The sequence below is a fragment of the Sturnira hondurensis genome, unplaced genomic scaffold (genome assembly GCF_014824575.4).
Source record: "Sturnira hondurensis isolate 20B ecotype Veracruz unplaced genomic scaffold, ASM1482457v3 Scaffold0016284, whole genome shotgun sequence".
NCBI classification, from domain to species: domain Eukaryota; kingdom Metazoa; phylum Chordata; class Mammalia; order Chiroptera; family Phyllostomidae; genus Sturnira; species Sturnira hondurensis.
In genome coordinates, this window is record NW_028088915.1 from 406,580 (window position 1) to 430,820 (window position 24,241).

A 24,241-nucleotide genomic window follows, 5' to 3' on the forward strand; every position below is an offset into this window, starting at 1 on the left:
GGGGTTGTTAACAAATGAAAATTGACAGGGGAAATCCTAAAATGGCAGCCACCAAAGCTGTAAAATCTCTTCCAATCCTTAACTAACTCCACAAGTATTTGTACATGAGGGACATTACAAGGAAGCCAGCAAAAAGCAACAGCTGAAAAACAAAGACTTGAGCAGAGATTACAGCTATGTACAAGTCAGCAATAAGGACAAAGGAGTCTAAAATTTGAAACTGCCCCATTTTGAGGAGCTTGGCAGACACCCTGGACTTCCCACAAAAGCCCTAGGACCACATACCTATTGTGCCAAGACTAAGAAGTTAGCCAAAAACAAAAGACCCCCCCCCCCGAAAAAGTGTAAAATCAAGCCTCCAAAGTTCAAAGTGAACTTACCTGCCTATTCAAATAAAATAATACTCTTCAGAGAAAGACTCTAGCACCTCTACAGTGTATCAGTACATTATGTCCAATATATGATCAAAAATTGAAGAAACAAGAAAATATCCAAAGAGGAATTAGCAATCAACACACAGAAAAAAAATTCACAATAAAATACAAAATATTTAATAATAAAATATATGTCTGTTCTCACCACTTCTATTCTCCACTTCTGTGCTACTCCTAGCCAGTACATAAAGGCTAGGAGGGCAGGGGAACACAAAGGTTGTAAGACGCTAATCTCTCTGTTCAAAGATGAAATAATTGTGTACGAGGAAAATTCTAAGAAATCTATAAAACTAGTAGAACTAATAAGCACAAGGTCACAGGATGCAAGTTGAGTATACACAAATCAATTAATTTGTGTACATTCACAGCAAATTACTGAAATAAACCAAACTTTCGTTAACAATAACATAAAAATAACCAAACACTTTGAATAAACTTGAACAAAAAAGGTACTTGATCTCTACAATGATAGCTACAAGACATTGCTGACAAAAAAAATCTAAATACATGGATAGAGCACATTCATGGATTGAAAAATTCTCCCCCAAATTGAGCTATAGATTTTATTAAATTTATTGGGGTGACATTGGTTAATGAGACCGTACACGTTTCATGTGTACATTTCTATGACACATAATTTGTATATTGCATTGAGTGCCCACCAACCAAAGTCTAGTCTTCCATCACTATATATTTGGCTCCTTTGACCTTTGCTACCCGCTGATCTATACACTTATTCAATTGCAATCAAAATCCCAGGAAGCAAATTTTTCTAGGAACTGACTGACAACCTGTTCTAAAATGTATACGGAAATGCAAAGGACTTCAGCCAAAACAATTTTGAAAAAGAACAAAGTTGAGGACTTGCACTACCTGATTTCAAGACTTACTGTATAACTGTAAATAACCTTACCTCACCCTAAACACTAGTATTATTTCAAGATGAATCACGGACTTAAACACAAAGCTAAAACAATAAAGCTTCAATGAATCACAGATTTAAACACAAAGCTAAAATAATAAAGAAAAAGACATTAAAGAGCATCTGTGCTCCTGAGGTAGGCAAAGCTTTCACAGATAAGGACCCCAAAAGCACTAAACATACAAAAAAGTAAAAAAAATATAAAAATTTAAAACTTCTGTCACAGACTGGAAGAAAAACATTTATAATTAATATATCTGACAAAAGACTTGCTGCCAGGATACATCCAGATCTCCTAAAAATCACAAAGACAACCCAATCTTTCAAAATGTTCAGAAGACATGAATAATCACACCATGAAATTATACAAACAGCCAACAAGCTCACGAAAAGTTGATCAATATTAGTCCCGAGAAATATTCAATTTGATGAAATAGCATTTCACACTGACTAGGGTGGTTAAAGAGACTGACGGCACAAAGAGTTAACAAGGACAAGGAATGACTAAAATTCTCACTTTGCTGACTGTTTGTAAAATGGTATAAACCACCCTCAAGTTGTCTCACAGTGATTTATGAAGTTAAACACTTGCCTTATCAGCAAGCAATTCCCACTCCTGGATTCCCACACCCCAAAGAAATGACAGGTGTGGGGGTGGTGATTATGAGGTCATACAAGGGAAGTTTCTAGAGTTAACTGTTCTATATCTTGATTCTGGAGTTTTGATCACACAAGTTTATACATTTATCAAACTCAACATTTTTATTATAGATCTGTAGATTCACTGAATGTATTCAATAAAAATAAAAAATATCTCATCACTCATGGGCATATCCTGTCTCATTTTTCACAACCATTTCTCATACTGCCACTGAAGATAAGATTCAAAATCAGTGGGGTTTTAGCAAACAGGTTAAATATGGACTCCTACCTTGCAAATCCTTGTGGCAGTTCTCCAAGACCATAGAGTGGATAAAGGTATGGGCTCTTGCCATATCTTGCCAAAGACTCACTGTAAAGTTTAATCCTATTAATGGTTTCACAACATGGTTGATCTAAATAGCTGAAGAAGAGGAAATAAATATTACAAAAGGGCTTCAGTTTTCATTCTGGTGTTCAATTTAAAATCTTTTTCTGAAGTGATTTCAATTCAATACCTTTTTAGTTTACTTAAAAGGTTCTAACATTAGTTTGTAACTGGAGCCTCTTCTTTCATTGTATAACATTGCTATATATTTTGTTAGAATTTCCACATTGGAAAATGAGCCAATTCGGTTAGCGTTGTATAAATGAAAAAACTCACTCATCAGTTCTGTAAAGTGCCAGGGCATGACCAGTAAAATCTATAACATCTTGGCCCAAGTCAAATTTCTTGTACACCTCTCGCATTGCAGTCTTCTTAGGGTCAATGCCCTCAAAAGTTCTCGCATCGTTTTCATCGAAGTTGGCAACATATACTAGGAATTTTCTGAAGCGACGTTTTTCAAACAGCCCCATTAAACCTAAAACAGAATTTTCAAAAAGCACACTCACAATAGGACACTGGAGAAAAGAGTGGAAGAAAGTTTACATATGCCGTACGTATCACTGTCTGAGGCTCTTCTAGCCCAACGTGCAATTTAAGGTATGAGAGTCTGGACAACTTTAAAATAAACTGACATATTAACAAAAGATCAGTTAGGTCTTAAATTTTACAGTATAATTACAAGTAATTAAATGTAGTATGTCTAATTATGTCTCTTATTAGGTACAAGGTAAACATGACTTTACAAAACTATTATTTATGAAGGCATCCAGCTGAATATTGTTTTAACTATTCTGACTGATATTCAGCCAAATGCCTAAAATTCTAAATGGTCTTCCTTTTCTTTTTTCTGTATATTAAGATACACTCCAACATTTAATGGGAAAGAAGCTTAGCTACCAAAAACAAACTGACTTCAAAGAAATTTAGAAGTTGATTATGCTGCTAGTCACTTACTTTAATGAAGTCCTAAATAACCAGTTCACTGCTTTGCACACTTAAAAGCAGATGAGTAGACAGCTATGAACTACCACATAAATCCTCAGCTCTTCCTACTAGTCAGTATTCCTACAACTGGTATATAGCTGGCAAAAAGACACAGGCAAAGGAAAAGAAATTATTCTGGTTTTAGTCTCCTACTTCCTCCTTTCCTAAACTGTACAGCTACTTCCAAAAACAACAGCTTTAAAAATGACTCTCAAACTTTTGTTTTATATCTGTTAACAGTTTAATGTTTTGATATTTTTAACATTTCCCAAGACTACAATTGAAACCAACAAAAATGAAAATTCAAATGATCATGAGGCTATTAATGACAGTTTATTGCATTAAAAAGTATTTACAACTCAGCCTTTAAAAATGGGCAGAATGTACACACAGTAAAAGGCATAAGGTTAAAAGGAAATATTCTAACACCGTATCAGCACCATAATTAAGGCACAAGCTTAATTGTCAGGGGTGTCAGTAAAGCAGTCAAAAAGAAACGAGTTGCTACTTCAATGCACTTGTAACTCAGGTATATGTGGACAGTGCCTGCTGGAACCTACAGCTACCACAAATAGTTTACTAGGGATTACTACATAGCTTTTTTAGAAGTCAGAATAAAAATCTTTACTGTTTTCTTTCTTAACCTTCCCTTTCCTCTCCTTTCACTTCCTTCCCTCCCATCCCTCATCCTTATGCCTGATGTACAGAATCAGCCCTGCTGGTTACTCCTGTTTCACAGAAAAAGAGATGCTCCAGCGGCTTCTCCACCCATCGTGTTGCCATGCATGGTGCCAACTAGTGACCTGCATGATTAGCACTTATGGCATTAGAACCAGAACCACTGCAACTACAAACATTTTGGAGATCCAGTGCTCATTATGAAAGTCATATTTGAAAGAGTTCAAATTATACAGTTCATACTGTATAATTTTTATAACAGCTACCTCTATAATTATGCCTTCCTATCGAAAACTATTGCCCCCCCCATACTCCCTCCTCCACTCCACTTTCTACACAGTATTATTACCTTTTCTTATTTATAGCTTATCTCCCACTAATGTAAACTTCATTAGGAAAGCACTTCTTGTTTACTTCCGTCCTGCTGTTGAACCCTCCCTACTCCCAAACCAAGAAGGGTACCTGGCACATAGCAAGCGCTCAACATTCAATCCATATAATTAACGTCTGGTAGAAATAAATATAAAATAAATTTATTTACTCATATACTGCATATACCATATAGAAAGAAAAAATTCAAATTAAATGAAATTAGAAAAAAATATTTTTCAGAATAGTCCCCTAAGTAGTCTTACCTTCACTGCAAATGATCTGACTTTACTTCATTCACTTGTACAGAGGTTTACTTACCAAAAAACAAAACAAACAAACAAAAAAAAACCAACCACATCAAGACTTTTAAAATAAAAAGGCTACAAAATCCAGAGCAGTTTCAGTAAGAGAACAGATAGAAGCTTTCCAATTAACAGGTATAAGATTTGACCACAGAATTTTAAAAATAATTGGAGAGTTATTATCATACAAAAACTAAGATATGACACAGCACACAACCCAAAATTCTAATGAAGGCCCCAGATGACCTAACTCCAGATGAGCGGCTGGCTGCTGCAGCACACACAGCTCCTCAGAATGCCACAGGCCCTGGGCTTCACTTAGATCTGTTTTATCAAAGGTGACTTGTTGACGTCAAGGTGCTCCAGATAAAATAGATGCCTCAAATTTTCTGTCTATAAGATAGAAGATTTTACTAGGCACACTTCAAGGCTACTCACGAAAACTCCTCAAAACACTTCTGAACATACTATTTGTTTTAACATTACTCTAGAGATCATACACATTTCTCACTGATTTGACAAAAACAACATCTGTCCACGAAACAAGTATTTACTAGAAACTTGGGGTTTTAGTTGGGACCATGAACTATCTATCACACAAACCAATAGTGTCTACCGTTTCTAAAAAAAGCCAACAGCAGCAAGCTATATTAATAGAAATATATTGCCTATACGACTTTCCTAGTAAGTAACAGACCCACTGATAACAACCAAACAACATTTGGAGTATTATGTCTGGTCTGGCAAATCAGAGAATTTCCCCAAAAGTGGCCAAGAGATCAAGATAGCATATTATATGAAAAACCACCTCAGGAACTAGAAATGTTTAGCACCAAGAAAGAAAATCATAGACTATGTGATTTGTTAAAATATTTTTTAAACCCTGGCTGATGTGGCTCAGTGGGCTGATACCAGCCTGGGAGCTGAAAGGTCACCAGTTCGATTCCTAGTCAGGGCACGTGCCAGGGTTGCAATGCAGGCCGGGTCCCCAGTTGGGGGCGTGTGACAGTCAAGTAATTAATGTTTCTCTCATGTATGGATATTTCTCTTCCTTTCTTTCTCCCTCCCTTCTCACACTAGAAAAAAATAAAATAAAATCTGTAAAAAAACACATTTTTTATAATTTATATTTCTAGACTATATACAGTACAGTACTAAGAGTGCGGGGGTCTAGAGTCAGGTGAATTTGACTTCCAAACGGTTCTACCAGTCAGGAGTTACACTACTTTGTGCTTTTCTTTTGCACCACCATACCTCAGTTTTCCCATCTGTAAAATAAAGATAATAGCACCCACATCTCACAGAGCTGTAGTAGAGGACTATATAAAATAAATTTAAATAATATACATGAAGTACTTAGTGCAAACATGCTGGCACATAATGTTCAGTGAATGTGAGCTATTGGTAACAATTCATACAACTGTATACTAAAACCAGTAAATTCTACTCTATGAATATTATACCTTACTAAACCTAAGTTTAAAAATATATACATTAACATATTAACTTATTTTTGTAAAAGGAAGGATAAACCAGAAACAAGTAAAATGATTATTTATCAGGTTAGAAAGAATGGAGTGAAAAAGGTAAGAATAAGAATTACACACTAAATATATCTTTTAATATAATTTTGACTTTCAGGTCATGTAAATATTTCATATATTTGAAAAAATTAAATTAAAAAGGGAAAAATAGAACTGCCAAAAGTTAAGTCCTTCAATTTCTGTTAAATGAAAGAGGTAGTTAAAGCTATTACTACAGGACTACCATATGACCCAGCAATCCCACCTCCAGGGTATTTATCCAAAGCTACTGAAAACACTAATCTGAAAAGACATGTACCCCTGTGTTCATTACAGCCAAGAAAGCAAGCTAGGTATCCATCAACAGATAAATAGATAAGGAAGATAGATTATATCTCTCTCACATGCATGCACGCACGCACACATACGTACACACAGGAATATTACCCAGCTATCAAAAGGAACATTTTGCCATGTTACAACACGGATACACCCAGAGGTAAAATACATCAAAGAAAGACAAATACTGTGTGATTTCCCTTATATATGGAATCTAAAAAACAAATAAAACAAATACAGCGAACAAATTGATGGTTGCCAGGTATAAGGGGGTAGGGGATGGGCAAAAAAGGTATAGGGGATTAAGAAGTACAAACTGCTAATTATAAGTCAGGGGGAAATAATGTACAGCGATGATCACTTTTTATGCTATATAAATATCTAATCACTTTGTTGTACACCTAAAACTAATGTAATACTGCATGTCAAAAATAAATATAATGATATATAAGAGCTCAAAGAGAATAAAAATGAAAGTGTATAAACTTTGTTTAAAAAGATTACATTCAAATTCTTGAACTATTTCTATGACAACACTTTATTAGATTAAATTCACTGTTATTTAAAAGACTTAAAATATTTTCTAACCCATGTTTACACAACTAACTCCTTTCAATTTAATTAGGATCCAGTCCCTTCCCTCCCCAACTGTCAATTCTAACTAATTGTTACAGTTTTTTTTTTTTTTTACTATCCGGCTATAGTGTCTTTCAACATTTTAGGCCCAGTATTTTCTCCCCTAATACCAAAAGTAAATAAATGGAGTTAGAGAAATTGCCAAAATAAATGAAAATGTTTTCCCATACTTATGCCAAAATAAAATTACCCGAATTTATCAATTATTTTCCTATTCTCCCAACCAAACCTTTCCTTCCTCTAAACTCCTAAAACATTTAGTATATAAAACTCATGTACCCTTTAGTTATACAAATTTGCTCTTTCTCAAACTGCCCTGCACAGTAACTACAACATTCTAAAGAACAGAGGTCTTTTCTAGGGGTGTTTGCTATTGAAGAGAGAGATCAGAATAGAAAACATTAACCAGGGATCTATGGTTGACCCAGTGGAGGAAATATTTAGGGCAAAAAATAAAATCACTCCATACTCACCGGAAATTCCTAAAAGTAAAGATTTTGGAGAATAGCAACATCACCAATCAGAAGATGGGTTTGCCAGACCAGAGATCTTTTCTTTTTCAGGAGGTTGGATAACACAGGCTAGGAGATCAGCTTAGCACGGTGATTAAATACAAGGCTCTGGAGCAAACCCTACCAGGATTTCAACTCCCATCCTTCTACTTAAATCACCTATGTGATTTCAGGCTTAAGATCCCTCCTCTATTAAAATAAAAACTTATAAGGTGATTTTAAAAGACAAGAAAATGTGAAGTGTCTGGCACAAAGCCTAACACATAGGAAACAAAAAAAATAGCTATTATGAATTATTATAATAAAAAGAGCATTTCTACACCTAAATAGGCTCAGACTTTCCAGCAACAAAGTACATGATACAGAGATGGTCATTTAAACTCTCTTTACACTTCAAAAGGGTAGACAATATTGAGCACCCCATTCACTGAAGTATTCTCAACTGCCCAGAATGCTGTCTGGCACATAAGAGACATTCAGTTAAGTGTTTGATTGAATGAGTGAATGATGGTTGACGTAAAGGGACATTAAGTTTAATCCCTGAAATTCATTTTCCATTCTAAAATCTTAACATTATGAGAAAATAAAATAAAATTACTTACTAGATGCCAGGGCTTCTGCTTCAGTGGAAGGAACCTTGTAGATTTTCCCTCCCTTATAGACAAAGCTCCCTTCAGTCACTTTGAAGTCCAGGTAACGAGTAACCTCTGTATAAAGCAGCATCTTAACCAGTTGACCTATAAAAGCCACAAAATTCAAACTGTAACCTATATCCTACTACCCTTAAAAACTAGAGCAATAGTCCTGACAGAGTAGCTCAGTTGGTTAGAGTGTTGTCCTGATACACCAAGGTTGTGGGATCAACCCCTGGTCAAGGCAGATACAAGAATCAACCAATGAGTGCATAAGTAAATGGAACAACAAATCAATGTTCCTATCTCTCTTTCCCTCCTTCTCCCTTCCTCTCTAAAATCAACTTAAAAAGAAAAAAAAAAAGCCCTGACCAGGTAGCTCCATTGATTGAAGCACTGTCCTGTGTATCAAAAGGTTGTGGGTTGGATCCCTGGTTGGGGCACATAGAGAAAGCAAGTAATGGATGTTTCACTCTGTCTCTCTCTCTTTCTCTCTAAAATTCAATTTAAAAGCATTCCTCAAGTGAAGATTTAATGAAAGAAAGAAAACGGGGGAGGGGGAGGGGGAAGGGGGAAAGAAACTGAAAAGCACAAATTCCTCAGTTGCCTCTCTTTAAAATGTAATGGAAACTTTAAAGAAACCCAACCTATTTGAAGTAGTATTATAATTCTGAATCTCACACCTGTAATAATTATTGTGTAGCTTTTACAAAAGCAAACTGATGAAATTATTAATCTTGAAATTGAAACATTAAAAAATACTTCTAAATATGCTAACAACTAGGCATGCATTCTGATTGTCTCATTTAAAATAAGATTTTGGGTAAGCGACAAAGAATTCCTTTTGGAGCTATCTTTGAGCTCGCTGAATAGACACCACGAGCAAAGCTCACCTACCCCGAGCTAAAAAAAAATTATGGAGAAGTTCTCGTTGAAATTAAATGGTGGCAGACATGTTCAAGGAATCTAGCGGGGATTTGACCCCTTTATGAATCTTGTGATAGATGAACGAGTGGAGAAGGCAACTAGTGGGCAACAGAACATTATTGGAATGGTGGGTACGAGGCAGCAGTATCATCATGTTAGAAGCCTTGGCACAGAGTGTGAAAAATGACCATGTTCACCAGAGAAACCAACTGCTTCTGAGTCCCCTCTCCACATCTCCAGTTTTACTACAATATAAAAATTTAGTCTTGTACATTTTCACATTAAACTTTCGTTAAGTAAATTTTTGTATTGGTAAAATAAATAAATAAAAATAAGACTTTAAGGGCTTTTTGTAGGAGTTAATGGACAATGATAAGAAAACACTGGGAAGCCATTAGTATTAGTAAATGTACTTTTATTTATATTTTCCTAAAAACTGATTTTAGAGAGAGGGGGAGAAAGAAACACTGATTTATTGTTCCAGTTAGTTATGTATTCTTTTAAAAACCAAATAAAATTATTTTAAAGCTCATTTGAAAGAACACACTTAGTCAAAATAAAAAAGTTCTTTAAGAACATGAAATAATGAGAAGAGCTTTATGCAGCCAGATGTTAAAGTACACTGTACAGTTACATTAATTACTGCATATATTAGTGAAAAACAATGTAGACCCACATATAAGAATTTAATATATTATAAAAGTTTAAATCAAAGTGGAAAATATAAATGGCGTTGAAGGTCAACTCACTTGCCATTTTGAAAAAATTCAGTCTCTACTCAAACAACAGGATAATAAAATAGAAAATTTATAATAGAAAATAGGTGAAAAAACACAACTATAAAACTATTTAAAGTATTAGTATGTTTATAATGTTAACATAAAGAGAAAAATTTTAAGCATCGCCTTGCAAATAAAAAATAAGGAAAGAAAGATCAACCTAAATGACTACATGAAATTTAAAAGTTTTTGTACACACAAACACACAAATACAGCAGTAATATAGAAGGCCGATCACAACTGGAAAAGATATTTTCAACACATTTTTAAAGGGGATTTAATAGCCTTTATAAAGAGGTCATTATAGCAGTAAGAAAAAACACAAAACTTCAACAGAAAAATGTGCAAAGCACAAGGCTAAACAGTTCACTAAAATAATATAAAAGCTAATAAACATCTGGAAATAATTTCACCCTCTAATAGATACTTTAAAAATCCATTATTTTGTCTTTTAGTACAACAACATGACAAAAACAAAACTGAATATCTGGGTTTGGTAAAGATACTGAAAAAGGGACAATCTCACGGTCTACTGGTGATTAGCAATATAAAGGAAAAAGCCTTAGGAATTCATTCCCTTTATCCTTCATAATACACTTCAAGGAGTATACAGTGAGATTTATCACACAAACTCTCAGAAATTCATAGTTTATCTGTTGAAAAACATACTGGAGAGAAAAACAAAACAAAAAGAAATATATATATATATGGCCTGGCAGGTTATACAAATTTTATTTCCTTTCTGTTTATCTGTTTTCTAATTTTAGTAATTTTATTACTTACATTTAAAAAGTCTGAGTTTACAACTCACCTCAAAACAATTTAGTTAACATTAAATTATTTCAGAAAAAATTCAAATAAGATCTTTGCATTAAAATAAATTATAGCCCTTGCCAGGTAGCTCAGTTAGTTAGAGCGTCATCCCAATATGCCAAGATTTCGAGTTTGATTCCTGGTCAGGGCACATACAAGAATCAATCAATGAGTACCTAAATAAGTGAAACAGCAAGTCAGTGTCTTTTCTCTCTCTCTTTCCCCCCACCTAAAAAAAAGTCAATCAATAATTTTTTTCATTACAGAATATGAACTCAAAATAAGGGGGAAGGGTGGTGGCATGTACTTTATTTTAGTGGACATTATACTAACAATTTAGTTTTTCAATGTTATCTGAAAAAAAGACAATATAATATCACAGCAATCTCAAAAGATACTTAGTTCCTCTGATTAAAAATGAGAAAAAATATTTTTAAAAAAACTTAAAAAGCCTACAAACTAGAAACACATTATTTCTGAAGGCCAAATTATCTAAGTGTCACCAAAGCATCAAGAAGACTGTTATAAATGCTTACAGTTTTGATATGTTATACTCTGCCACATTATAATTTTCTTTCTTCAGAACCAATAATTAATAAGTCAACCCATTTCCCTCCATTTTCTTAAATCCTCACCCAAGACCATAGTTATTGACTTTAAAGAGATGGGAAGGGAGGGAAGGAGAGAGAGAAAAACATGAGAAACATGGATCAGATTCCTTTCATACGCACCCTATGCGCCCCAACTGGGGACCAAACCTACAATCTTTCGGCTTACAGGGCAACGTTCCAACCAACTTAGCCATACCAGCCAGGGCTCCTTCCATTTTTATTGCTTCTTGACATTTGTAATGTACCATACTACTCACCATGCTGTAACCATTCAAAAAAATCCATCTCCGCATACCTGGAATACTACTGTCAGGATTTAGTTTCTATTCTTAAATCAGATTGTCATAAATTTAAATTAGGATTATTTACCATTAGCCATAAGGAACTTGGGAATTAAGTCAACATTCCAGTCTCTTCCTCTCCCCATTGATGCTGGTGGTGTTCCTGGTATTTTAAATCTTTTGTATAACTGAAACCAAAACAAAAAATAGCCGTAATATAACAAAATTTAACTTTTAATATACTATGCAACTGTTTTCTTGATGACATGATTTTGATATAATAATACTACATGAGGTAAAATATAACAAGGGCATTTCATTTTTAATCATATAAAACTGTCAGTGAAGTTACAATACACAGGTAAACTAAATAGTATATATACTAAACTAATGAATGCTAAAATAAGTATTGCAAAGGTGGTGTTTGTTTTTATTAGCAGAAAAGATTACAAAACAATTTGTCAATAACACAGTAGTTCTACAGATACCTCCCTTATTATTTGTAGAAATCATTTAAACTCATTCTCTACTGAATAGAAAGCTATCAGAAGCTTTGATAGTTTAAGGCTTAATTTTGCTTCTGCAATTATATAAGGAGTTAAAAATAAATTTTTGATTCTCCACATCAGAAAAGACAAAATTAGTTCCAGTTAATTTATAATTTGTATGAGATAAGTGGAAGCTCTAGGTGTAAGCTTGTCTTTGAGAATATTCAAATTCACATATTGCTAAGGTGGCAGAGAATAAGCAAAGTGGGTACATATTTACTTAATAAAAATCCCCCAGTCCTTGCATATATTCATACAAAAAAAAAAGAAAAAGAAAGGAAAGGAAAAGAAGACAGCTTACTCATCTTACTAAAAAACAATGAATAACTGTATTAGGCATGGAGGGAATGGTACTCCACAGATTACTTACAATAGTTCTGGTGGCAATCATCTTACCAGGGTCAAACTTACTATCATCAACAGTGGAGCCATGCTGATGTAATGCAATGTGAAGCACCCAAAAATATTTTATTATAAACTAGCCTGGACTTTTCAAAGGAAAAAAGAAATAAAGTGGAGAGGCTTCAGTAGATTAAGAGAATAAGGAGAAACAACCCAAAGGCAATGTTTAAACTGGTTTGAAAACAGTTAACACTACTACACAACAACAATATTCTCGAGATCACTGGAAAATTTGAATATGGTCTGGATATCATTAATTGTCTTAAATGTCATAACAGTTCTATGTAGGAAAATGTTATTCTTAGCAGATGAATTCTGAAATATTCAGATCAGTATCACACTATTAATGTCAATGGTTTGATATTAGTAATACAAAAAGACATTAAGCAAACACAGCAAAATGTTAACTGTTAAATCCAGATGGAAGTTTCTGATTCAGTAGTACTCTTTCAACATTTATGTATACTTGAGTATTTTAAAAAAGTTTTTATATAAATACTAAGCTTATTTCATCAGTCATTATTTAAGAAATAATTGATGATATCTACATATCACCTATTAAAAAACACAGTACAGTTCATATCCATACATGTGAGTGTTGAATAAATGTTACAAAGAGAATAACTCTCTAAGTGTATCTTTAGCAAAATACACTTTGCAAATGCTTCATGTGCTCTTTTCTAAAAGAGTAGAAATAGAGCACATGTATAGCAAAAGGAACTAAGCTTTGTAGTCATATAACCTAGGTGCATAACCCATTTCTGTCATTTTTAACCCCACCAAGACTATTTTGTCCAAAAAAATGAGGATAAAAATCTCTTTTTGAGTGACTGGGGAAATAAATTAGACCATGAGGAAAGCACTGGCACTGGGCCTGACCCATTAGGTCACCATCAATTTCAATTTCTACAAGCCCCGGAGCTCCTAAAAATTACGGTACTACAGCTAATCCAGTTAATAAAAAATTAAAACTACCTCTAAAAATAAAGGTGAGATTCACAAGTAAAAGATCAAAGTATAAAAGGCATATTAATTATTCTAATACTTACATCTTCCAGAGGTGTTATAGATGCACTTTCTCCTCCATAATATGGATTTCTATCCATGTGAAGAACTTTCTTTCCATTCACTGACATTATACCTGATAGGATACATTCCTACAAAGAAAGCATAAGCATCTTCAAAAGAAGGAAAATGTTAAAGCATGTTTCAAACATGCTTTTTTTAAAAGCCTCTCATGACACATTGTTTTAGTAACTAACATATGTAGGTGTAATATATGACATACTTTAAAGATAAAGCCCTACAGCAGGGTTCAAAGTGTAGTCTATAGATCTCTGTGGGCCCCAACATTAAAGCTATTTTTATAATAACACAACTTTCCACTGTCCTCACATTAGCACTGGCGGAGAAAGATCACTACTGGATAAAATGGATTAAGGCAGTGGCTCTCAACTGCACTAGCCATTATATTCTATACTGCCAGGTACATAAGCTTTCAAACCACAAGGCCAATTTCACTTAATGTCCTTGATAAAGCATTAAAAATTACTGTATTTTAGGACTATAAGACACACCAGGCCATAAGACGCACCTAGGTTTTAGAGGAAAATAGGAAAAAAATTTTCGAAGCGAAAATGTGCTAAAATATTTAATAACCTATGATCCCCCCTCCACCACCACCCCTCCACCACCGCAAGTCATAAGCCACATTCAGACTCTAAGACGCACCCCCATTTTCCTCCTAAATGTGGGAGAGTGCATCTTATAGTCCAAAAAATACAGTCCCTATTATGTGTACACACAAAGCCACTCTGGCTAGAGGAAAACCTTTTGTGTGACTGATTTATAAGCTGAACTAGCTATTCTTTTTATGAACCGTTATTTTTATTTAAAAGAACCAGTGACCAAGAAACTATGATTACTCAGACTTAAATATTTTCCCAAAAATTAACATCAAGGACATAACTAACAGTATTTGTTGCCAAAAACAAGTCAAAATTTTGAATGAAAATTTGAATTCTTGTATGTGTGAAATACTTAAAAAATACTTTAAAAATATCAATGATGATATCTACAAATATGAGTTTCTGGTATTGTATAATGAAATGTGTCAACAGTTCAGGACCTCTGCATTACTTAGTAAACCAGTATTTTCCAAATGACCAATGAAATGATGTTTAAAATCACACTGGGACCACACGATCACGGTTCAAATCCCAGTCAGGGCACATGCCTGGGTTGCAGGCCAGTTCCCAGCAGAGGACTCATGAGAGGCAACCATACATTGATATTTCTCTCCTCTCTTTCCCTTCCCCTCTAAAAATTAAAAAAAATATCACACTGGGGGATAAAAGAGGAATTCATAGTGCAAGCCAGTTTAATAAACTTTAATGTAATCAAACAGAAAATGTTCGCTGATGTGGCTGCAGATTTTTGGGTGCAATTTATATTTAAAAAAAACAGCTGCTATTTGTGTTTTGGTGTGAATCAAAGAATATTTACAATCTGAGAGGCAACTAAAACACTTCTCCCTCTTCTACCTACACATCTGGGAGCTCCTACCATATGAGGCCTGATATTCTTCATACACTTTGGCTAAGAAAATATATCACAAAGGCTGAACTCAAAGCAGAGAAGAGAATCCAACTATCTTTTAAGCCAGACATTAAAGAGATAGGCAGAAAATGGAAAAACAATGATACTCTTCTCATAAAACTATTGTTTTGGGAAATATAGCTATATTTCATAAAATGTTATACATGTTAACACCTAATGGGTTTATCACTGTTATCTTTAAGTGAATTAATACATTTCAAAAAATTGCTCAGTGTTGATTTTTAACACAGTAAATACTGACAGATACAAACAAAAGCTCTTCAGGGTCCTCAGTTTTTAAGGGTGTTAGATCCTAACACCAAGGAGTTTAATAACTAGAGCCCTAAAGGAAGCATCCGGGAACATCACTAATACACTGACAATCAACAGAGTATTAAAAGGACCACTCTCAGGAAAAAGGTAGATAAAGTATGGATATACGAAGATGTATCAAGTTAAGATAGGAGGAAAATAACAAGAAAGAATACAATTAGTGAGAAGAAACACATAGTTGGGATACACATTCACTCAAACTGTCATACCAGAGGATTTGGGGGATTAATTTTTTTAAAAGACAAAGAAAAGTCCATGTATCTTTATAAATTCTTAGTGCTTCTCAAATTTATACGAAAGACCCTGGACAGCGAAGAACAATCCATTTGTCCCCTAGAAGTCTGACTTTGAAACTTTATTTTTAAAATTCACACATAGCCTATCTACTCATTTTAGCATTTTTATGTTTTAAATCCCTTAGAACATTATGAGCTCCCCACAAAGCCACCTTGTGCTTTCCTCCAGACATTATCACCCCTACTTCCAGCCACTCTCATGACTTCTTTTTTTAAAATATTTTATTTATTTATTTTTTAGAGAGAGGGGAAGGGAAGGAGAAAGAGGGGGAGAGAAACATCAATGTGTGCTTGCCTCTCACAGGTCTCCCACTAGGGACCTGGCCTGCAACTCAGGCATGTGCCCTGACTGGGAATTGAACCAGTGACCCTTTGCTTCACAGGCCCGTGCTCAATCCACTGAGCTACACCAGCCAGGGCCCTCTCATGACTTCTAAGAGCAAAGATTTATTCTGCCTGTTTTTGAACTCAGAATTAATGGATTCATGAAGTATATACTTTTTGTATATGCCTTTTATTCAACATTCATCCATGTTTTGTGTGTAATCAAAATCCTATCATCACGATTCAGGCCAACATAGAGGCATAGGTAGAAATCCTTCACTTCCTCACACAACCAAAAGGAGGATAACCACTAATCTAAAATTAAAAAAACAACCAAAAATACCAGAATATCAAACTGCATGGAACTCCAACAACCAAGGAATTAAAAAAAAAAATCAACTAGAACAACCAGACCTGTCTACCAAGACAACGAAATATGGCCCAAATGAAAGAACACAGTAAAACCTCAAAACTATGCGATGAGGAGACTGCCAACCTACCTGATGGAAAATTTAAAGACCTGGTAATCAAAATACTCACAGAACTGATTGAGCTTGGTCAAAAAATGAAAGAACAAATAAAAGATACCCAAAATGAAATAAAGCAAAATATTCAGGGAACCAACAGTGACAAGAAGAAAACCAGGATTCAAAGCAACAATCTGGAACAAAAGGAAGAAATAAACATCTAACTGGATCAGCACAAAGAAACAAGAATCCAAAAAAAATGAAGAGAGGCTGAGGATTCTCTGGGATAACCTGAAACGTTCCAATATCCGAATTATAGGGGTGTCAGAAGGAAAACAACAGCAAGAAATTAAAAACTTATTTGAACAAATAATGAAGGAAAACTTCCCCAATCTGGTGAAGGAAATAGATTTCCAGGAAGTCCAGGAGGCCCAGAGAGTCCCAAAGAAGTTAGACCCAAAGAAGAACACACCAAGGCACATCGTCATTAAGTTATACAAGATTAAATATACAGAGAGAATCCTAAAAGCAGCAAGAGAAAAGGAGACAGTTACCTACAAAGGAGTGCCCATCAGACTGTCAGCTGATTTCTCAAAAGAGACCTTACAGGCAAGAAGGGGCTGGAAAGAAGTATTTCAAGTCATGAAATTCAAAGACCTACATCCAAGATTGCTCTATCCAGCAAAGCTTTCGTTTAGTATAGAAGGACAGATAAAGTGCTTCCCAGGTAAGGTCAAGTTAGAGTTTGTCATCACCAAGCCTTTATCATATGAAATGTTAAAGGGACTTATCTAAGAAAAAGATGATCAAAAATATGAAAAATAAAATAACAAACTCACAACTATTAACAAATGAACCTAAAACAAAAGAAAAACAATGAAAACAAAAACCAAGCAAACCACCAGGACAGGAACAGAATCAGAGAAATGGACATCACACAGAGGGAGGTCAGAGGGGAGGGGGAAGGGAGGGAGGTACAGGGATGAAGAAGCATAATTAGTAGGCATAAAGTAGACAAGGAAAGATAAAAACGGTATAGGAAACAGAGGACTCAAAGAACTTATACGTACAACCCATGAACATGAACTAAGGGGGGAGTAGTGCTGGAGGGCTGGGAGGGCAGGATAGAGAGAGGATAAAGGGGGGGAAATGGGGAAAACTGTAATAGCATAACCAATAAAAAATACTTAAAAAATAAATAAAATTTTAAAAAATTTTTAAATCTTATCACTGCTACAGAACACAAGTCCCCAAAAAGTACATGAGCCAAGTTCAGCCTACAGGTTTTTTGTGAATTAGGTTTTACTGGTAACATGTACACTCCCTCATTAACATACTGTTTATGGCTTTCAAAGTAATTGTGCCTGCAGTTGAGGTTGTATATAGCCTGCAAAACCTTAAAATAATTCCTTTCTAGACCTTTACAGTAGGTTAGGCTAATCCTGCAAGCAGTGAATCTCAAAACTGTGCTTTCTAGCTGGGATCACCTGTGAACTTCTTGGAACTGTAGATTCTAAACAGATTCTCAAACATCAGTTTGAATCCTCATCATCTCAAGGGTTGTTAAGGGAGACTGCCAGGTCCCCTAGAGCATCTGCACCAGCAGGTCTGAGGATGGGGCCTGGGGATCTGCATTTCATATCACTTCCCAGGTGCTGCTGCTGCAGCAGGACCAACATCAAGAACCACTGAACTACTAAAGCAGTGCATTGAACTGTTATTTCAACAAAAGAATCACCTGGAGATCATGTTAAAATATGGATTTTGATTTAGTGTATCTCCAGTGAGACCTAACCTGAATTTCTAGTTCTTAGGTGTTGCAGAAGCAGCTGATCAGTAGACTACACACTGTGTAACAGAGCTGTAGAGGTTTCTGATGAATGTACACACCACACAGATAATCCATAATTTATCCATTCTACTATTGGTGGACAGTTTCCAGTTTTTGACTATTACATATAATGCTCTACAAACATTCTCAACATGTCTTTTATGAATGCTTTTGTTGGACAGATATACATCAAGGAGAATACAAATATGTCCAACTTCAGGACATACTGTCAAACAGCTTTCCAAAAGGGCTATACCAATTTACACTTTTGTCAACAGTATATGAAAGTTCCTATTATTTCAAATCCTTGACCAGTGCCTGTCTTGTTACCCTTTGAATTTTAGCCATTCTAATTAGGATGTGGTTTAATTAGCATTTCCTGACAACTACTGAGGTAGAGCACTTGTTTAAAGTTTACTGATAATTACACTATCTTCTTTTTTAAGTGTCTATTCAAATTATTTGTCCATGTTTAAAATGGGCTTTCCATTTTTTTCTTACTGCTATATAAAAGTACTTTATATATTCTGAATATATAAAAGTCATCTTTTGGACTACTTCCAGCCAAGATGGAGGTGTAGGTGGAAACACTGTGCCTCCTCGCACAACCAAGTTTAAAGACATCAGAGTTTTAGTAACAAAAAGGCAACCAAAACACAGAAAATTGAACTATACGGAAGTCCGACTACAACAAACCGTTCAGCCAGACAGGTAAGAGGGGCGGAGCCAGTGGCTGACAGAACGAGTTGAGGCAGGAAAACTCAGCCTGACCGACCCAAGAGCAGGTGGTGGTTGGCGGATCCCAGACGTGGGGTTGCAACAGGCAGACCCAGTGAGGGCGCAAGGCAGCTGGCTGACCGTGGTCACACATTTCCGCGCAGATAAACCAGGCGAAGGAGCAAGCAGTGAGACAGACCGCGCAGGCCCCAGTGGCGGGGAAACAGCAGAGGGGGCCGCCATTACCTCTCTCTGACCCCACCTCCACATACAGCATCACAACCCAGAGACTGAGTTGCCCCGCCCTAGTGAACACCTAAGGCTCTGTCCCTCATACGTAACAGGCACGAACAGACCAAAACATTACGGCTCAAGAATTCAAAGCCCCAGAGTCAATAACTCTAAGCGACCAAGAAATAGCCAACCTATCAGAGGCACAGTTCAAGACATTGGTGATCAGGATGCTCACAGAACTGGTTGATATTAGTCACACATTAGAGGAACAAATGAAGACTAAACTAATTGAAGTGAAGGGAAATGCACAGGAAACCAATAGTGGTGGAAAGGAAACTGGGACTCAAATAGGGGAGTGGACCAGAAGGAAGAAAAAAATGACCAAACAGAAAAGTATGAAGAAACAAGAATTTTAAAAAAATGAGGAGAGATAAGGAACCTTCAGGACATCTTTAACCGTTCCAACATCCGAATTATAGGGGTACCAGAAAGGGAAGAGGGAGAGCAACAAGTGGAAAACTTATTTGAACAAATAATAAAGGAGAACTTCCCCATTCTGGCAAAAGGAAACAGACTTCCAGAAAGCCCAGGAAGTTCAGTGTCCCAAAAGAGTTGGACCCAAGGAGGTATACACCAAGGCACATCATAATTACATTAGCCAAGATGAAAATGAAGGAGAGAATCCTAGAAGCAGCAAGAGATAAGGGGACAGTCACCCACAAGAGTTCCCATCAGATTGTTAGCTGATTTCTCAAAAGAGACTTTACAGGCAAGAAAAGGCTGGAAAGAAGTATTCCAAGTCATGAAATCCAAAGACCTACATCCAAGATTGCTCTATCCAGCAAAGCTTTCATTTACAATGGAAGGGCAGATAAAGTGCTTCTCAGATAGGATCAAATTCAAGGAGTTCATCATCACCAAGCCCTTATTATATGAAAAGTTAAAGGGACTGAAGTAACAAAAAGAAGAAAAAAATATGAACAGTGAAAGGACAGCAAACTCAGTTATTAACAACCACACCTAAAACAATAGCAAACTAAGAAGACAGCTAGATCAGGAGCAGATCCATAGAAATGGAGATCACATGGAGGGTTAGCAACAGGGGAGCTGGAGGAGGAGAAGTGGGGAGAAGGTACAGAGAATAAGTAGCATAGACGGTAGGTAGAAAATAGATAAGGGGGAGGGCAAGAATAGTATGGGAAATACACAATCTAAAGAACTTGAGACATGTGGACATAAACTAAAGGGGGAGAAATGGTGGGGGAGGAGGTGTGCAGGGTGGAGGGGAATGAAGGGGGGGAATAGGACAACTGTAATGGTATAATCAATAAAATATATATTTTTAAGTCCTTTATTGCTTATATGTATTACAAATATCTTCTTCCATTGTGTGGCCTGCCTTTTCACTTTCCTAATTAGTCTTGATAAGCGATAAACATCTGAATGTATTTTTACCTATACAAACCAACTCTAATAGCATTAAAAAAAGTAATTCACTTGATCAAAAAAATAAAAAAAAACTAAAGAATCACTAATATACTAATATTTAGGTGACCACCCCTAAAATGGAATTTATTTATTAAAAATTGTGTATTTAGCCCCCGCTGCTGTAGCTCAAGATTTGAGTGTATTTATCCACTCAATCTCAGTGGACTGAGTGTGGTTTCAAACCAAAGGGTCACCAATTCAATTCCCAGTCAGAGCACATGCCTGGGTTGCAGGCCAGGCCCACGTGGAGGCCATGTGAGAGGCAACCACACAATGATGTTTCTCTCCTCTTTCTCCCTCCCTTCCTCTCTCTCTAAAAATAAAACTTTCAAAAATACATATATATTTTTTTAATTGTGTATTTATTCTCATATGTTTAAACTTCGGTCACCTTCAAAGTACTCTCCATTTGACGCAATACACCTAGCAAGACTATTTTTTTTTTTTACTGCTCAAAACTGGTTTTTTTTTAAATATTTTATTTATTTATCTTTAGAGGGGAAGGGAAGGAGAGAGGAAGAGAAACATCAATGTATGGTTGCTTCTCACGCATCCCCTGCTGGGAACACGCCCCTGCCAGGAACTGGCCTGCAACCCAGGCATGTGCCCTGACTGGGAATCGAACCGCGATCGTCTGGTTCACAGGCCCGTGCTCAATCCACTGAGCTACACCAGCTAGGGCTCAAAACTGTTTTTGAACTCTTCAATTTTGATGCCTTTTAGTGTTTCTGCTATTTTTTTGTTTCACCTCTTCCTTATGTGCAAAACATTTCCCTTTGAGGACTTTTTTCATCCAGGAAAACAAAAACAAAGGTTGTTGGGGCAAGATTGGGTGAATAGGGAAGGTAGGGTGGAGGGGAATGGGGGTCATGCCTTTTTTGGTAAAAAACTGCTGAACACTCAGCGCAGTGTGGGTAGGGGTGTTTGTAAATCCCCCATCATGAAATGGGCAAGTGTGTTGAAAGAGTATTCCACAAAGTTCACTGAAGCCAAATGCAGACTCTCACAACAACAGCAGCTGGCACTCTGATACAGATGAGTTCCTAAATACTCACAGGGTGGATGGAGCCTCTGTACTACAAGGGGCCTGACCTCCAGAAAATAATTCCAGTTTTGGGGGGAATCTCCCCTCATATATGGTGGAGAATCTCCCCTCATATATGGTAGAATAACATTTACTATCTCAAAAAAATAAGTCATGACATAAACTGAGGAAGACCAGTCACTATTCCAGCGGACCAAAGCACACTTCAGAGTCCAACTTTTGGAAGCAAAACCACAGGAAGCAACTTTGAGTGCTGCAGCACTTCTATGTATAAGTTCTTACATTCCATTGCAAATAAGCATTACCCACTCACTGAAAGCTGAGGCCTAACAAAGCACCCAATCATTTAAAGATTCAGCAGTGTCCAAAGAACTGATACTGCCTTTTGTCATATTTGTAACAAACATGACAAAAGCTAATTAAAAACCCTCAGACCTACTAATTCCTTTAAACCCCTCAGAGAAAGACTGCTTTTACATTGCCAAAGAATAAAATGCATAGTAGCATAAATGTGACACTTTAAATTTTGCTTTAAAACATGAAATGAGGCCTGGCCAGGTTGCTTAGTGGGTTAGAGAGTCCTCCAGTACACCAAAAGACTGCAGGTTCAATCCCCAGTCAGGGTGCACACCGGAGGCAACCGATCCATGTTTCTGTCTCTCACACTGATGTTTCTTTCTCTGTCTCTCTCTCTCTAATCAATAACATATCCTCAGGTGAGTTGTGGGAACTGTCCTGCCTGGTTTCAGGAGCTGTAATCCTCCGCCATGGCTAAGGCTGAGTGAGCGACCTTCAGACCATAAACCACTAAGGAGACAATGCTGTCTCCCTGGCAGGAGCTCTGCTTCTGCTCCTTTTATTTAATCCATAACTTGCTCCCAGTGCTTAATCGGTTTGCCGATGGGTAAGATTCCCCAAGGGGGGAACAGGCACGATCACGTGGAGGCCCCAGGGAAGGGCTTGGGGGGCTACAGCAAAAAGGGGTGATGGACCCTCGCCCCTCAGCTTTGACATAGCCTGAGTCCTCATTGTCAGTGAGAAGTCTCCTAATCTCTTGGCTGCCTTACTTCCCCTGAGTGACTTAAACCTGAAGCAAGGACAGAGGGTGATGCAGCACCCCCACCCCCCAAGCTGGAAAGGGCAGGTTCCCTGGGTAATCAGGACTGAGAAAGAATATGTAAAATCCTGTGAAACCTGCCTTGCTAAGAATGCTCTCAATTAAATGATAAGCGTCCAAGCAGGAAATGAGTTTGTTTCCCAAAGTTTTGTAGCCCTATAGCTAACAGACCCTGACTCAGAATAGGCCCTCATAGTTCTATGTATGCTATCTATTGTTTGATCCTTACTGCCTGACAATGATCAATGAGCTTTACCTGTATTCCTGTGCAAACTGAAGCCCAATAAAACCCTGTCAAGGCAAGGGTCAGCGCACTCTCCCCTTGAGAGAGTGGCCGTGCCATCCCTTTTCCTCCTACCGAGTTCCTCCAGGACTCGGTAGTCCATGTGAATTTGTCTCATATCTCATCCATAACACCATGGACACTGCAGGCCGGTGTCTGCATCAGGTGAGGATTTAAAAAAATTATACAAAGTTTCATTGCTAAAATTTATCATATCTGGGCATAAGAAGTACATTAGTGATGGCTAAAATTGTATTTTCTAAAGTTAACAACTCTAAATTAAAACCTTCCACTACCTATCTGGTGAATATATAACAACAAGCAAAGCATATTAAATCCAGAGAAATTATTCTAAATTAATTTCCTCTTGTTCCACTAGAAAATCAGTCTATTCATCATGTATGTCAAGAATATTGATAACTTTTACCAGAAAATTTGTATGTGAATATTAACCAACACATTCGTTTTAAACTGAATAGATGAGAGTACTCCATATCACTTTTGTGGAATACAAGTCCCACACATATGACCTGAGCAGAAGAACACAAATTCACATCCAACATAACTAAAACTGCAAAACCATCTTCAAAACCCAATTTTTTTATGTTAATGGCACCTGCCCTCCATCTGCACTTCATATTTACCTACATAAAAGTAGGTAACCAGCCTGGCTGGTGTAGCACAGTGGATTGAATGTGGGCCTTCGAACCAGACAATCATGGTTCAATTCCCAGTCAGGGCACAGGCCTGGGTTGCAGTCCAGTTCCCGGCAGGGGCCAGTTCCCA

At 36.5% G+C, this 24,241-nt stretch overlaps 1 protein-coding gene across 1 annotated transcript in view; it reads right to left on the minus strand.

Moving 5' to 3' along the window:
- GDI2 (GDP dissociation inhibitor 2) overlaps positions 1 to 24,241 on the minus strand; it is a 34,661-nt gene that overhangs the window by 5,114 nt on the left and 5,306 nt on the right. Inside the window, exons 2-6 of the mRNA XM_037065905.1 lie at positions 13,772 to 13,879; positions 11,861 to 11,960; positions 8,332 to 8,466; positions 2,660 to 2,858; positions 2,288 to 2,419 (exon numbers count right to left, since the gene is read on the minus strand). Of these exons, the coding sequence (XP_036921800.1) occupies positions 2,288 to 2,419; positions 2,660 to 2,858; positions 8,332 to 8,466; positions 11,861 to 11,960; positions 13,772 to 13,879 (674 nt within the window). The remainder of the gene's footprint in view (positions 1 to 2,287; positions 2,420 to 2,659; positions 2,859 to 8,331; positions 8,467 to 11,860; positions 11,961 to 13,771; positions 13,880 to 24,241) is intronic.